At 63.7% G+C, this 15745-nt stretch overlaps 2 protein-coding genes across 2 annotated transcripts; both read left to right on the top strand.

Moving 5' to 3' along the window:
* Positions 1-32: 32 nt before the first annotated feature.
* Positions 33-5967, top strand: CDH3 (cadherin 3). Its single transcript, XM_079316525.1, has 15 exons — positions 33-333; positions 2031-2209; positions 2284-2394; positions 2518-2673; positions 2748-2892; positions 3006-3181; positions 3262-3390; positions 3470-3655; positions 3740-3984; positions 4068-4210; positions 4488-4712; positions 4816-5034; positions 5116-5246; positions 5323-5466; positions 5540-5967. Exons 1-15 carry the CDS (start codon positions 48-50, stop codon positions 5750-5752), a joined length of 2688 nt encoding a protein of 895 aa, XP_079172651.1. The 5' UTR covers positions 33-47; the 3' UTR covers positions 5753-5967.
* A 982-nt stretch (positions 5968-6949) lies between these two features.
* CDH1 (cadherin 1) lies at positions 6950-15373 on the top strand. The gene is made up of 16 exons (XM_079316526.1): positions 6950-7106; positions 7209-7323; positions 10342-10571; positions 10672-10803; positions 10896-11051; positions 11126-11270; positions 11386-11558; positions 11933-12061; positions 12166-12351; positions 12431-12675; positions 12776-12918; positions 13004-13231; positions 13697-13918; positions 14004-14134; positions 14229-14372; positions 14446-15373. The coding sequence occupies exons 1-16, from the start codon at positions 7050-7052 to the stop codon at positions 14656-14658; spliced, it is 2649 nt and encodes an 882-aa protein (XP_079172652.1). The 5' UTR covers positions 6950-7049; the 3' UTR covers positions 14659-15373.
* Positions 15374-15745: the final 372 nt, after the last annotated feature.

The following is a 15745-nucleotide window of genomic DNA, read 5'->3' as shown; positions in this document are numbered from 1 at the left end:
TAGGAGAGTCGCGGGGGTAATGGAGGGGTCCAGGGTGTTGCCGGGGGATGCCTGGGGCGTGCTGGGGCCGCTCTCCGGGGCAGGGCGGTACCTGCGCGGCCGCCGCCTCACCTGGGGCGTTGCGGGGCGGGACGGGGCGGGACGCGGCGGGCGGCGACCGGAGCGGCGGCGGCGGCAGCAACAACGGACGGGCCATGCGGGGGCCGCGCTCCGGGCTCTGCCCGCTCTCCATCTTCATCCTCCTCCTCTCCCCGCTCCTGCCGGCGGCCGCCCTCTCCCCGGCCCCGCCGTGCGTCCTCCCGGGGCTGCGCCGCGGGCCGTTCCCCGCACCAGGTAACTCGCCCCGTCGGGGCGCGGCGGCACCGAGACCCCCGGAGCTCCTCGGGGACGGGCTGGGGCCGCGATCGGGACCGGCATCGGGGCTCCGAGCACTGCGGGGGGCGGCAGGGCTTCCCTCACTGCCGGGATCGGGATCGCTTTGCCCCCGGTGGTGTGTCCGCTGCTTTTCGGGAGGACCTCGCAGTGCCCCGGCTGTGGGGCTGCGCTAGAGGCTGCCTGGGCTCCTGTGCTCTAGGGCGGTGCTTCCCCCTGGGCTGTGGGGCTTGGCCATGGGGCTGGCTGTGCCCTGGGGGGCTGGCTGTGCCCCGTGGGGCTGGCGGTGCCCGTCTGGTCTCACTGGGCTGGTGGCGGCTGATTCCAGTGCCTTTGGCCCAGCCGTGGGGCGCCCGCCGCGGGCAGGGCTGGGTCCCCGCAGGGTGGTGGCCGGAGTCGGGCTGGCACTGGGGCTGGGTGCCCCAGGGCCGCCCTTCTTCGGCCGTGGGGTGCGGGCTTTGGCTGGCCCGAGGCTGGGCAGGGTCTTGCTGCTGCCAGCTCTTGGCCCGCTGCCGGCGCTTGGCCCGGGCCCGTTGCCCTCTTCGCTCGGCGGCTCCCGGGGGACTGGGGCTGGCCGGAGCCAGCGCTCGTCTAATGGCCGCGGGAGCACTAAAAGCTCTCCTTGGCGGTAAGTGCCAGGGAGAGGCCTCGACCTTCTCCTGCTGTGGACACCACATCCCGTTTCCATCAGCTAATCCTGCCAGGAATGGAGGTGGGAGCTGCCAGGCCCCCGCTGTGGGCACAGGCTGGGGTCTGCCCATGCCACTGCGACCCCCTCCGTGGGCAGCACACGGCCCCGGCACCGACCGTGCCGCTCCGCCTTGGCACCCAGCGGGCACGGCTCAATGGAGGGACCCCCGAGAACATGGTGGGGTGCCCCCTGTGCCGCTTGGCCCTTCGGTGGGAACCGCAGCCCGTGCCACAGCTGGGGAGTGGGGCTGGGGGCTCCGCATGACGGGGACTGGGCGCTTCCTCGGGCTCCTCGTGCCCCACTTGCGAGGGTGACTGATGCCCCTCCAGCCCCATTAAAGTCTCTTATCGCGGCCATCGCGACTGGAAGGCGCCCGGTACTGCCCTCAGGGCACGGTTGCTGCTCCCCACATGGCCCCACCGTCGCCCCTGGGCTCTCTCCCTCCGGGGTGGAGCAGCCGTGGGGCGCAGCTCTCCCTGCCCCATTGCACGCCTTCCGCTGCCCCCCAGCCCCGCCCTGGGCCGCTCTGCCGCCCGGAGCTGGCTCAGCTCCGCTAATCCCCTAATCCTTCCCCCGGGGGGGTGCGGAGCCGGGGCTGTGTCCAGCACGAGGGATGCAGCGTGGGAGGCGGGGGAGGGAGATTCAGTGCCCAATGATCTGGCCACGGGGGGTTGGGAGCCCCGAGGGGGTGACACACCGGGAGGGGGCTGGGGCAGAGCTTTGCCCGCCTAGGAATTTCCCATCATTTGTGAAACAAAGCCGAAACTTCCACCGAAACTTCCACCGCGCTCCGTACGGCGCCCGGTGTTCCCTGCCCCGCTCCTGGTGTCCTCTCCCCCTCTTCTACCGTCCCCTGCCTCACTCCGAATCGCGATTCTGGGGGATTGCAGGGTGCTGGAGCTGGTGGTTGCGACTCGGGGGTGTCGGGGGAGGGTCCCCCCATCCCCCTGACCCCTCACCCTCGCAGGGAGCTCCGGAGATTGCGCGGGGCCGCACAGGACGGAGGAGCCCGATGTCGGGGTGCGGGAGGACGGGGATCCCGTGCGGCTGCCGGGGGTGGGCAGGGCGCTCACCGTACCCCCCCGGGATGCCGCTGGCCAGCCAGACCCTGCCCCAATTCCCGCAGAGAGCAGGCACTCCCCCCAGGTAATGCTGCACCGCGTATCCCCCATCCCCTGCTCCCCCCGCCGGCTGTGCCCTCACTCACCCCCATCCCACAGGAGCTCCCCAGGGCTCGCACTGCTCTCAGGAGGCAGAAGAGGGACTGGGTGATCCCCCCCATCAAGGTTCCTGAAAATGAGAGGGGCCCCTTCCCCAAGAAGCTGGTTCAGGTATGAGGCTGGCCAGTCTGGGCATGGAGATGGGTGCTGGGATTGCATCCCCACTGCATCGGGGCAAGGTATGGTGGGCTGGGGGATGCTGACCCCATCCCCTTGGTCTGTGTCAACTCTCAGATCAAATCCAACCGGGACAGAGACACCAAGATCTTCTACAGCATCACAGGGCAGGGAGCAGATGCCCCCCCCGAGGGCATCTTCACCATTGAGAAGGAGTCGGGCTGGATGAAAGTGACGCAGCCGCTGGACCGTGAGCACATTGACAAATACCATGTAGGTCCTTGCCTGGGGACACGAGGGTGATGTTGGGTGCTCTGCCAGGCCCCCCACTCACACCCACCCTGCAGCTCTTTTCCCACGCCGTGTCTGAGAACGGGAAGCCGGTGGAGGAGCCGATGGAGATCATCGTGACAGTGACAGACCAGAATGACAACAAGCCTCAGTTCACACAGGAGGTGTTCAGGGGCTCTGTGCCAGAGGGAGCTCTGCCAGGTGCGTCCCTGTGCCTTGGGGAAGCTCTGCACCCCACCAGCCATGCTCCTTGGGCACACCCCTGGCACTGTCCCCCTCCAGCATCCCACTTACCTGGACATCCACATCCCCAGGCACCTCCATCATGCAGGTGACAGCCACAGATGCGGATGATGCAGTGGAGAGCTACAATGGTGTCGTCGCCTACTCCATCCTCAGCCAGGAGCCACGGGAGCCCCATCCCCAAATGTTCACTGTCAACCGGGCCACTGGCACCCTCAGCGTGATTGCCAGTGGCCTCGACCGGGAGGTGGGCTCTGCAGCACCATGGGCAGGGGTCCCAGCCCCAAGCAGGGGCTGACAGGATGTCTGTCTGTCTGTCCACCACAGCGTGTGCGGGAGTACACACTGACCGTGCAGGCAGCTGACCTGGACGGTGAGGGACTGACCACCACAGCTCTGGCCGTCATCGAGATTGCCGATGTCAATGACAACGCCCCTGAGTTTGACCCCAAAATGGTAAAGTGGGTCCCCCCGTGGGTGTGACCATCCCTGGTGCCCTCTGGGCTGTGCTGCTGATGGTGCCCCTGACCCGCAGTACGAGGCGGCCGTGCCGGAGAACGTGGCCGGGCGGGAGGTGGCCCGGCTGGCTGTCACCGACCTGGACGAGCCCGGCACGCCGGCCTGGCGAGCCGCCTACTCCATCCTGCGCGGCAACGACGGCGGCGCCTTTGCCATCAGCACCGACCCTGCCACCAACGAGGGCGTCCTCCGCACCGCCAAGGTCTGTGCCACCCGGTAACCCCACTGCTGCCCACGGTGAGGGGAGCCTGTCCAGCTCTCACTGCCCGTGTCTCCCATCTCCCAGGGTCTGGACTATGAGGCCAAGCAGCTGTATGTGCTCCACGTGGCAGTGGCCAATGAGGTCCCCTTCATCGTGAAGCTGCCGATGGCCACAGCCACGGTGACAGTCACTGTGGAGGATGTCAATGAGGCCCCGGTGTTTGTGCCGCTGGTGCAGCTGGCCACGGTGTCAGAGGATGTGCCCCCGGGGCAGACCCTCACCGCCTGCACGGCCAAGGACCCTGACAAGGCGCAGGGCCAGAGGATCAAGTGAGCGGGGACAGGATTGGAGTGCAGGTTTGGGGGTTCTCCGCTGCCCCTTGCTGCAGCACCAGCTCCCCTGTGCCCCCCAGGTTCCTGGTGGGGCACGACCCAGCAGGCTGGCTGGCTGTGCACCCCGAGAATGGCCTGGTGACCGCGCGGGACCACCTGGACCGCGAGTCCCCCTTCGTCAAGAACAGCACCTACATGGCCGTGCTGCTGGCCGTGGATGATGGTGAGGGACATGAAAGGGCCCTTGTTCCCCCTGCCTCGTGAGGGGCACATGCTGCCATCACCAGGAAACACATCCCAGCTCCAGCATGGAGCAGTGTGGGGGTTGCCTGGCCCAACCCCTAAGGACACCCATAAGGATACTGGGTTTGGGTCTCCTCCCTCCAGCATCACTCCTTGCTGTTCCTACCCTTTCCCAGAGAGTCTCTGTCCCTGGAAAAGTCTTGGTTTTGAGGCTCCCTCCGTCCCCATACCTGCTCAGTCACCCATGTCCCCACCAGGCTCACCACCGGCCACGGGCACGGGCACACTACTCCTCACCCTGCTGGATGTGAACGACAACGGCCCCGAGGCTGAGCCACGGGACATCACTGTCTGCCAGCACAGTCCCCAGCCCCAGCTCCTCACCATCACCGACCGAGACCTGCCCCCCAACACCGGCCCCTTCCGCGCCGAGCTCACCCACGGCTCGGAGGAGAGCTGGGCTGTGGAGGTGGGGGACACAGGTATTGCAGTGGGGCTAAACATAATGTGGGGGTCGTTGGCAGAGGCAGCTGTGCCATGGCTGCGTTCCTGGTGCATCATCCGTGAACCTTCTATCTCACGTAGGTGACACAGTGACACTGCAGCTGGTGGCACCGCTGGAGCCGGACACCTACAGCGTGTACCTGCGGCTGCTGGACCAGCCGGGCAGAGCCCAAGTGACCATTGTCACCGCACGGGTCTGTGCCTGCGAGGGGCTGGCACACGGCTGTCCCCAGAGACCCCAGCCTGTCACCGCCCTGCCCTTCGTCCTCGCCACCCTGGGTGCACTACTGGCCCTGCTGCGTGAGTGGGGCTCCTGGGGCTGTGGGGATACCCCTGGCACAGTGGGGGACACATGTCCCCGCTGATGGCACTCTTCCCCAGTCATCCTGCTGCTGCTGCTGCTCTTCATGAGGAGGAGGAAGGTGACAAAGGAGCCACTGCTTCTGCCTGAAGATGACACAAGGGACAACATCTTCTACTACGGGGAAGAGGGTGGCGGCGAGGAGGACCAGGTGGGTGTGGGGATCAGGGCTCTGGTGGCAGCGTGGGCAACGTGACTCTGTCCCCTCCCTGTGTGTGTGTCCCCAGAACTATGACCTGCGGCAGCTGCACCGGGGGCTGGACGCCCGGCCCGAGGTGATCCGCAATGACGTGGCCCCCACCCTCCTGCCAGCCCCCCAGTACCGACCCCGCCCCGCCAACCCCGACGACATCGGCACCTTCATCGAGGAGGTGAGTCCTGCCCTGGAGAGCCTGGGGGGTGACAGCACGGGGGACACAGGCACTGACCCCTCTGCTCCCCCAGAACCTGAAGGCGGCCGACACGGACCCCACGGCCCCCCCCTACGACTCGCTGCTGGTGTTTGACTACGAGGGCAGCGGCTCGGAGGCCACCTCGCTCAGCTCCCTCAACTCCTCTGCGTCCGACGGCGACCAGGACTACGACTACCTCAACGAGTGGGGCGGCCGCTTCCGCAAGCTGGCCGAGCTCTATGGCGGCGGCGAGGACGATGATTAGGGACCCCCAGCCTGCTGCTGCTCCTGCCTTATTGCTGCTTTTGTGCCTTGGGGGGTTTCCCCTGCTGTGCCCCCCACCCCAGCGCAGCCCCCTCACCTCCTCGCCTGCGTTTTTGTGGTTATTATCTGTTTTTTAAGGTATGGAATGATGGCGTGTGATGCTGCGGACAAGGGGATGGAAGCTGGGTCAGTTTTAATAAAGGATTTGGTTTTTTTTAGATGTTCCAGGCTCTGTGTCACTTTGTGCCCCAAAAATCAGTGCTGCTCTCAGCCCTGCAGTGACTCCTCCTCAGCCCTGTCCCCTCCTACCCACCACAGTGTGGAATCTATGGCACAGCTGCAGTGTCACCCATGGTGTCCATGCCTCCCCCAGGGTGTCCATGTCCCCAAGGGGTGCTGATGGGTGTGGGCAGGGCACTGACCACAAATCTGTCCTTCATGGGAGTTATACTGGTGGCACTGGCATTCCTGGTGCTAAATCCATCCTGGCCTGGGCAGCCAGAGCCCTGCTACCCCCAGGCTGCCACCCCAGCCCCCTGAGATGACCATGAGTGCTAGCAAAGGTGGGCACAGCAGCCTCTGGCGCTGGCAGGATCCTGAGCTCTGGGGGTTCCCACTGACATGGGATGGGGTCAGCTGATGGTACTGGGGATCCCTGGGGGTCCTCTTCCATAGGATCACCCCCAGCCATGCTGTGCTTTGGGACAGAAGAGTTTGAGGGAAGCCGGGGACTGCTTCATCCTGAGGGGCCCTTCCTGCCCCAGGAGTCCCTGGGTACGATGTCTTTCCCCCCCTGCAGAGCCAGGATCTCTGGGGCCACAGCGTGGGGACACCCTGGGGTACTCCTGTCTTGTGTCACCCACCAGCACCCCCTGCTCCCACTGCCCTGGATGGGAGAGGCATGGGAAGCACGAGGGCTGTGTGGCTGGGGCTGGGAATATCAGGGGTATGGGAAACCGGGAGTACCCGGGACGGGCAGAGCACCAGGGGTGTTGAGAGTACTGACAGGGGCTGGTGTGGTACTGGGGGTAGCAGGGGCTGAAGGGGTAACGGGGGTACCACGGTACCGGGGACCGTGGGAAAAGTACCGCACCAGCACCATGGGGCGTACCGGGTACCGGGCGCCGGGGTTCCCGGGGTTCCGAGTGCGGGCGGGGCGGCACCGCCTCCCGTCGGGGCGGGACGGGGCGGTTCTCGGCGGGGTCGACACCTGCAGGGAGGGATCGGGAGGGGACCGGACGCACCTGCGACTCCGTGGCGGCAGCGCCCGATCCCTCCGGCAGCAACCGGCATCGGCCATGGGGTTGCGGGCGGGTTGCTCGCTCCCGCTCTGCCTTCTCTTGCTCCTGCTCCAGGTGAGCCACGGAATGGGGCGGCAGGACCCTGCTTGGGACCCCGCCGAGACCCTACCGGGGGCAGCGGCACCTTGCCCGGTGCTAACGTCTCTCTCCGGGCAGAGCGGGCAGCGGCTGTGCCAGCAGGCAGCGTTGTGCCAGCCCGGCTTCACCGCCGAGACCTTCGCTCTGACGGTGCCGCGGGACAGCGTGGCGGCGGGACGGGCACTGGGACGAGGTAAGGACGTGGGGACAACCGGGTATGGTGGGCAGAGTGGCTGTGAGGACTTGGACGGGAGTAGGGGTACAGGGGGGTTTGTGGGACAGGGGTGGGGAATGGGGGACGTAAAGCCACGTCTGAGTGGTGCCGGCGTGGCCACGGGGATGGGGCCGTGGGGACAGTGCCTCGACGGTGGGGACAGACTCGCTGTGGTGGCAGGTGGCCTGGTGTGTCCACATGCAGCGGTGGGGCCGCACGGAGGGCACTGGTGGGCCCAGGAAACACCAGCCGGTGGTGCTGGCACGGTGGGACGGTGGCGCGGGGGCAGCGGGAGCCGCTCCCCGGGGTGCGCCGGCGCGGGCGGCGCTGACTCAGGCACCGCAGACCTGTCGGGGCCGGCAGGTTGGGGCGTGGGGCGCGCAGGCGCCTGCCCTGCCCCGTGCCTCACCTGGCACCCTGGGTTCACCAGGGCGAGCCCCCCTTTGAGTCCACAGTGTACTCCCCCAAAGCAGCTCCTGGCATGGGGACGGGCATCAGGACGGGCTCCTAGGCTTTTTAGGGACATTGGTGTCCCACTATGCTGGCACTAAAGCCCTGTTCTGGTGTGGCAAGGGGACCTTAGGGACCCGTGTGCTGGGGACTTGCTGCCACTCTGGGGCGCCCAAAAGGGACTCTGTGGGCTCTGGGGCTGTGTGCAGTGGTTGTCACCACCTGCACCAGTTCGGGGCTGGGGGTGGTGCTGGCACCGCAGTGTGTGTGCCAGGTGGCTCGGTGGGCACAGAACTACCCAGAACTGCACCAACGGCTCCCAAACATCCTCGACTCTGTAACGGCTTCGCCTGGGAGAGCCAGGAATTGGACCCTGCCCCATACCCCAGGAATTGTGTTTGTTTGCCTTGTAGTTGATCATTAACACAGAAGTCGATGTCCATCAGGGCTGGGCCTGATAGCAGGGTGACGGAAGCCCTGCAACTTCCCTACAGCCCTGAGACCTGCTGGAAATCCCCTGTCCTGGCACCAGCACTTTCAGTTTGGGTTCCGGTCACACTCGGGGCGTGGGAGGAAGGAAGGGACCATTTGCCCTTGAGGTCTGTGTGGCACCCAGTGATTCACAGCTGTGCCACCGCAATGCCAGCCATGGGGTGGCTGAGCCTGCTGGATGCCAGGCCATGCAGGGCCAGAGAGCACCACAAAGCTTGTGGCCAGGCTAACAACCCAGCCTGTAATTAGCTTGATGAGTTGAGCGCGGTGTTTTCCCTCCAACAGGCCCAGACAGGCCCCGCGCGGCGCCGGGGCGGCGAGCAGCAGCACCTGTGTGGGGGCTGCAGCATCGCCAGGGCTCTGCTCTCTGGGTCGGGGGGCTCTGGGGTGGTGGGGATGTGGTGGGAGCTGGGACAGTTCCCGTCAGCCCTGGGTGGAGAAACCTTGAGAGTCTGAAGTCACAGTGAAACTGAGGTGACGTCAGTGGTATGTGTCACCGCAGCACCTTCACCCCGGGGTGAGCCCTCTGTCCTGGCACACCTGTGTGTGCACAACACATGGGGTGGTGGCGCTGCAGGGGTGGTGACACCCTGCTCTGCCTGTGGCCAGTCCCTTGAGACCTCGCAGAACATGAGGATGCTTTAGGGGGCTGCCCTGATACCCTGTGTGGGAGTCTGGTTGGCAGTCTGGTTGTCCCAATGCTCTGTAGGTGATGGTGGGGGACTGAAGTGGGGGTATCCCCCTCTAGGACTCTCTGAGCTCTCCTTTTCTCCCACCCCCATCATTCCCTCATCCCCCCGCAGCTCCCAGCCCCGGGGAGAGGAGGGCTGGCCCCAGCCCTCCTTCAGCCAAGCTGGAAAAACAGGTTGTGCATGGCCAGGTGGAAAGAGGGGGAGTTGGAACGGGGGAAAGCGGGAAGGGGGGAGCGGGTTCTTAGCACCCTCCTTGAACCCAGTGCGGGTTGAGCACTGAGCACTCCCTGCACCCAGCGTGGGGCTGGGGGCTTCGTGTCGCCCCTGGCCGCACCCACCGGGCTCGGTGCCAGGGCTGAGCACTGCAGCTGCGCCCGCGGCTGCCTCTCCTTCCCCGCCTGCCCCGGCACGTTCCTGCCCGGCCGGCCGCACCGGCTGCCCCAGCCCTGGCCGGGGGTCCCGCCGTGGGGCTGAGCGGGGCTGGCACCGCTCCGGCGGACGCTCCTGGGCCGGCTCGGGGGCACCGTGGTGGGCAGGGGTCAGCGATTTCTTTCCCCTCCCTCCATCCCACAGCCACCCCGCATTCCTGAGCTGCTCGTGGGCTGACGTAGCCCCGCGCAGTCCGTTCGGCGGTGCCGCGCTGCCTCCCGCCCGCCCCGGCACGTCCCCTCGCCGGGTCACGCCGGGGCGATGGTGGCAGCGCTGGCTGCAGAGCCTGGGTGCTGCTGGCTCCAACAGCTCTCCCAGACAAAGGGTGTTTGTTCGGGAGCGCGGCCCGGCTCATGTGATGCCGGCTGACCGCTGCCTCGAGGCGGCCCAGCTCTGCTGTGCCCAGCCGGGGGCTGAGCTAGTGACATAGGGACCCGCTGTCCCTGGGGTTGTGGGTCCCGGCGGTACCTGACAGATTGAGGGGCCTGGCTGCCGGGACATTGTGTGCCAGTGCAGGTGAGTGACTGCTGCCTTGTTTTTATTGGAAAAGGAGTTGGAGCAGCATGGGCACAGTGTTATCACACCACGCTTGAGGACATGTTGTGCCACAGGGATACACCCACATGGGGATGTGCCATGCCTGGCACCATGGCACATACATGGTGCTGGGGACAGGGACATGCTGTGCCAGGTGCCTCTTGCTCTGTTGTCACTGTCTGGCAGGGATCCTGTGGCACAGTAGGTCCTGTCATGTCCCATCCTGGACCAAAGCGAGGGCAGGGATCCACCGTGTGTAGTGCCCAGGATGGAATCCTGGCAGGCCATGTGTCACTGTGTGTGGAACATTCCCCACCACCCCAGGCTGCTGGGGCGTGGCTGTGCTGTGTGTGCCCGTGACTCCAGAACGCTCTGCCACTCAGTCCCCTGTCCCCAGTGAACTTTGAGGACTGTGGAGAGTCGCGCCGTGCTGCCTTCCTCCCGGATGATACACGTTTCAAGGTGAGCAGGGATGGCATTGTCTCTGCCACCCGGCCCCTGCAGCTCCAGCATCGGGACATCACCTTTGCCGTGCACACCTGGGACACCACGGGCAAGAAACATTCATCCAAGGTGACCCTGCGCCGCCGGCGGCACCAGCACCGCCACCACGAGCGGATGCAGCAGGTAAAGCACAGACCCACTCCCTGGGGTCACAGCAGCCCCTGTCCCTGGTGCAGAGGGCTCAGCAAGGTCCTGGCACTGAGCAGAGCCACTGTCCCAACAGGACACAGTAACCGACCTGCTGATCTTCCCGGAGCATGGACACGGCCTCCGGCGGCAGAAGAGGGACTGGGTCATCCCCCCCATCAACTGCCCTGAGAATGAGCGGGGGCCCTTCCCCAAGAATGTGGTGCAGGTATGTGTCCCCACAGGGACCACGCAGGGTCCAGGGAGATCTCCAGAGTACTGGGACACATCTCCACTCACTTCTTCCTGCCTTGCTGCCAGATCAAATCCAACAAGGACAAGGAGACCAAGGTTTTCTACAGCATCACGGGGCAGGGAGCAGATACCATCCCCGTGGGTGTCTTCATCATCGAGCGGGAGACGGGGTGGCTGAAGGTGACAGAACCCCTGGACCGAGAGAAGAAGGATAAATACGTGGTGAGTGAGGGGGCATCTATTGCAGGACGGGGAGGGTCCTGGGAACTGCACACACACTGACTGTGCCCTTGCAGCTCTACTCCCACGCTGTGTCAGCCAATGGGCAGCCTGTGGAAGACCCCATGGAGATCATCATCACTGTCACTGACCAGAACGACAACCGGCCCGTCTTCACCCAGCAAGTCTTTGTTGGCTACATTGAGGAGAACGCAAAGCCGGGTACCTGGGGAACTCTGAGCTGGGACCATGCAGAGCCCTGAGCGGGAGCAGTGCCAGGGTGTCTGGTGGATCCTGAACTATCATTAAAATCTCCTCGGCTTGTCCCCATGTCCAGGCACATCTGTGATGACCGTGAACGCTACGGATGCAGATGATGCGATCAACGTGAACAATGGCATCATCGGTTATTCCATCATCAGCGAGGAGCCCAAGGGCGCAGAGCAGATGTTCACCATCAATGCCAAGGAGGGCATCATCAGTGTCATTGGCACAGGACTGGACCGGGAGGTGGGCACCTTGCCGTGGCCCAGGGGAACCTGTGGCTACTCCACAGTGGGATGTGCCATGGGAAGAAAAGGATAATGGAGCCCTGGGGTCCATGTGGTTTTCACATATGCCATCCCTGGGTCACTGTCTCTGGCGGTAGGGGTGTCTTCAGCCTTGAGCCCAACAGGAGCTGTGTTGGGGACACTTTAGAGACCCCCAGCCTTGTTGAACCTGGAGTGAGTGCAGTGCCAGCCCCTCAGGTGCACAGCTGGGACATCGGCTGCCTCTGCGCCAGCAGGGAACAGCGAGGCTGGAGGAGCAGGCAGGTGATGCCTGGAGGAGGGGAACACCCCAGTCTCCACTCCAGCCCTAACTGGGGTGATTTTGCCTTGCAGACCACTCCCAACTATACACTGATCATCCAGGCTGCAGACCAGGAGGGCAGTGGCCTGACCAACACCGCCACTGCCATCATCAAAGTCACTGATGCCAACGACAACCCTCCTGTCTTCGACCCCACCTCGGTACCCACCAGCCCCAGCCGCTGCCCTCCCCGGGCATCGTGGCATAAGCCCCCACCTGGGGTGCCTGGGGCCACGCAGGTGACTGTCCCTGTTCCATCTTGCAGTATGAGGATTCAGTGGATGAGAACGAGGTGGGGGTGCTGGTGGCCCGGCTGCATGTGACAGACCAGGACCTGCCAGGCTCCCCGGCCTGGAACGCTGTCTACCGCATCCAGAGCGGGGACCCGCAGGGCGACTTCGAGATCACCACTGATCCCAAAACTAACGATGGGCTCCTGAAAACTGCCAAGGTGGGACCTGCTGCTGCATGGCTGGCTCGGCACTGGCTGAGTCTCTGCTGGCACTACCTAGCTTCTCTCCCATCCCCAGGGCCTGGATTACGAGACCCGGGACCGGTACACACTCGTGGTGTCAGTGCAGAACGATGTTCCCTTTACTGTGCCCCTGACTCCTGCCACAGCCTCTGTCCTGGTGTTGGTCAAGGATGTGAATGAAGCCCCCATCTTCATACCCCCGGTGAAGCGGGTGGATGTGATGGAGGATGTGCCAGTGGGATACCACATCACCTCCTACACAGCCCAGGACCCTGACAAGGTGCAGAGACAGAAAATCACGTGAGTGGAGGGTGACGGTGGTAGGGGTTTTGCTGGGGTGTCTGAGGGGCTGCGCTGTGTGCCCCTTCCTCTCCCCCTGCTGACCCCTGGCTGCCCCCAGGTATCGCATGGGCAATGACCCCGCGGGGTGGCTGGCCATTGACCCTGAGAACGGCATCGTCACGGCAACCAAGCCACTGGACCGCGAGTCGGCATACGCCATCAACAGCACCTACAAAGCCATCGTCCTGGCCGTGGACAACGGTGAGGGTGGCCAAGTGCTCGTCTCCATGACCCCCATGGGGTCCAGGTCCCTCTCTGGGTGCCTCCCTGACTCTCAGTTCCGCAGGGTCACCACACGATGCCACCGGCACGGGGACGCTGCTGCTTGTCCTCCAGGATGTGAACGACAACGGGCCCGTGCCAGAGCCCCGGAGCTTTGACATCTGCAACCGGCAGCCCGAGGAGCAGACACTGACCATCATTGACAAGGATCTGCCCCCCAACACCTACCCCTTCAAGGCAGAGCTGATGCATGGCTCCAGCAGCAACTGGACTGTCAAGCTGGTGACACCAGGTAGGTGCCACCTGCTCTGGTGCTGGGCCCTGCAGCAACGGGCCAAAACTGCCTGTGCCAAGAGTGTTCCCAAACCAGAGCTGGGAAAAGGGGATGGAGCACCAGGAGTGGCTGAGGGAGCTGGGGAAATTCAGTAGGAACCTTCTCACTCTCCAGAACTTCCTGGCAGGAGGGTGCAGCTAGGTGAGGGTTAGGTTCTGTCCTAAGGGATAGGACAAGGGGAAACAACCTCGAGTTGTGCCAGGAGAGATGTACGTTGAATATTGGGGAAAATTCATTTATGGAAAGGATAGTCAGGCATTGGAATAGGCTGCCCAGGGCAGTGGTGGAGTCTTCATCCTTGGAGGGATTTAAGAGCTGTGTGAATGTGGCACTTGGGGAAATGGGTCAGTGGCTGTGCTGGAGGATGGCTGGACTCAATCTTGGAGACCTTTTCCAACCCAAATGATTCTGTGGTTCACCAAGACCTAGTGAAGCTGAATATGAAGAAGGAGCTGGAGCCGGGCGAGTACAACATTTTCCTGAAGCTGCTGGATGGGCAGGGCAAGGAGCAGATCACACCAGTGCGAGCCCAGGTCTGCAGCTGCGAGGGGCCAGCCAAGAACTGCGAGCGACGAGCCTACATCTCGGGTGGCATGGGGGTGCCCGCCATCCTGGGCATCCTGGGGGGCATCCTGGCGCTGCTCAGTGAGTACCCAGGGACAGGATGGGAGGGACAGAGTGTGGGTCACCCTCTCCCTGCTGCCCTGACACCCCATCCCTGTGCCTGCAGTCCTTCTCCTGCTGCTGCTGCTCTTTGTGAAGAGGAGGAAAGTAGTGAAGGAACCACTGCTCCCACCCGAGGATGACATGAGGGACAACGTGTACCACTATGACGAGGAGGGCGGTGGCGAGGAGGACCAGGTGGGACGGCAGTGCCTGCTGGACCCTGCCCACCAAGTGATGATGGCGGTGCCCATGGTCATCCCTCGAGCCTTGACTCCTCCTGTCCCCCCAGGACTATGACCTGAGCCAGCTGCACCGGGGGCTGGACGCCCGGCCCGAGGTGATCCGCAATGACGTGGCCCCGCCGCTCATGGCAGCCCCCCAGTACCGGCCCCGCCCCGCCAACCCCGACGAGATCGGCAACTTCATTGACGAGGTGAGTCCTGCCCTGGAGAGCCTGGGGGGTGACAGCACGGGGGACACAGGCACTGACCCCTCTGCTCCCCCAGAACCTGAAGGCGGCCGACACGGACCCCACGGCCCCCCCCTACGACTCGCTGCTGGTGTTTGACTACGAGGGCAGCGGCTCGGAGGCCACCTCGCTCAGCTCCCTCAACTCCTCTGCGTCCGACGGCGACCAGGACTACGACTACCTCAACGAGTGGGGCGGCCGCTTCCGCAAGCTGGCCGAGCTCTATGGCGGCGGCGAGGACGATGATTAGGGACCCCCAGCCCGCTGCTGCCACCTCATTTCACCCCTCTGGACTCACGTCAGTTTATGTCCAGGGTGGCCAAACCCCCTCCAACACCTCCTGAACCCTGTGCCCACATCTCCCGCACTGAGAGAAGCTCAGGCTCGCTGGGAGTGGGGGGTTTTGGGGTAGTCTGGATGTTTCCTGGCCACCTTGGCTTCAGGGCATGGAACAGTTCAGTCCATTCTCCATTCTGGAACCGAGGTGTTCCCAGCTGTGGGGGGCACAATCAGGTCCTTTTTCCTTTTTTCATGGAGGGAAAAAGGGTTTCTCTGGCACTGTCCAAAATACCTCGTGCTCCCAGCCCCATACAGGCTCCAATCGTGAGCCTAGTGATGGAGAAGTGTGTTGAGGTACTCTTATCGACACAGATGAAAAATCACACAATATTTTATTTACTACAGTATGTACAGCCAGATTTCTATTTTTCTGTATCCCTGATTATGGTTTGATTTCCTCCCGTGTTGTGCCAGCTGTAATTAGCGTGCAGTCATTGAAAGGTGCTTTCCAAAATCAAAGGGCTTTCCCAAAAATCCTGACCTCTGTTTTAGCTGTCGTCATGGTTTGTATTTTTTATCATGGGAAAAATGGGTCTGATGTGAGCTGGGAAACCAGCTGTGGCCACGTGTTGATTACATGGTTTTTGTATAAAATTGACATAATAAATTGTTTTAAGAAAACCAAACCACTTTTGTGTGTGTGATGTTCTGCGGGTGCTTGAAGGCTTTACCTGCTGTGCAGATGTGGCCATGGCCCCCCTCCACAGGGCAAGTGGGCAATCGGAATCATGGAAAGGTTTGAGTTGGAAGAGACTTTAAGGATCATCCAACTGCCCTGGAACACCTTCCCCTGTCCCAGGCTGCTCCAGGCCCCATCCAACCTGGCCTCGGGCACTCCCAGGGATGAGCAGCCACAGCTTCTCTGGGTTAGTGCCAGGGCCTCATCACTCTCAGATGAGAAGGATTCCTTCCCAATAGCGCACCCGACGCTGCCCTGTGGCAGTGGGGAGCCATTTGTCCAGTTCCGTCCTGTCCCTCCACCCTTGTCCCCAGTCCCG

This window comes from Erithacus rubecula (assembly GCF_903797595.1).
Source record: "Erithacus rubecula genome assembly, chromosome: 12".
Lineage (NCBI taxonomy): Eukaryota > Metazoa > Chordata > Aves > Passeriformes > Muscicapidae > Erithacus > Erithacus rubecula.
The sequence above is the reverse complement of the archived record's forward strand: the minus strand, read 5'-3'. Positions and strand labels throughout refer to the sequence as shown.

What these genes read in the sequence shown, in the direction of transcription:
- CDH3 (XM_079316525.1), top strand. Translation starts at nt 48, where the DNA reads ATGCCTGGGGCGTGCTGGGGCCGCTCTCCGGGGCAGGGCGGTACCTGC. An exon ending in TCCCCAAGAAGCTGGTTCAG is followed by an intron (nt 2,395 to 2,517) that starts GTATGAGGCTGG and finishes GTCAACTCTCAG; the next exon opens with ATCAAATCCAACCGGGACAG. An exon ending in CCAGTGGCCTCGACCGGGAG is followed by an intron (nt 3,182 to 3,261) that starts GTGGGCTCTGCA and finishes TGTCCACCACAG; the next exon opens with CGTGTGCGGGAGTACACACT.
- CDH1 (XM_079316526.1), top strand. Translation starts at nt 7,050, where the DNA reads ATGGGGTTGCGGGCGGGTTGCTCGCTCCCGCTCTGCCTTCTCTTGCTC. An exon ending in GGGACGGGCACTGGGACGAG is followed by an intron (nt 7,324 to 10,341) that starts GTAAGGACGTGG and finishes CCCTGTCCCCAG; the next exon opens with TGAACTTTGAGGACTGTGGA. An exon ending in TCCCCAAGAATGTGGTGCAG is followed by an intron (nt 10,804 to 10,895) that starts GTATGTGTCCCC and finishes CCTTGCTGCCAG; the next exon opens with ATCAAATCCAACAAGGACAA.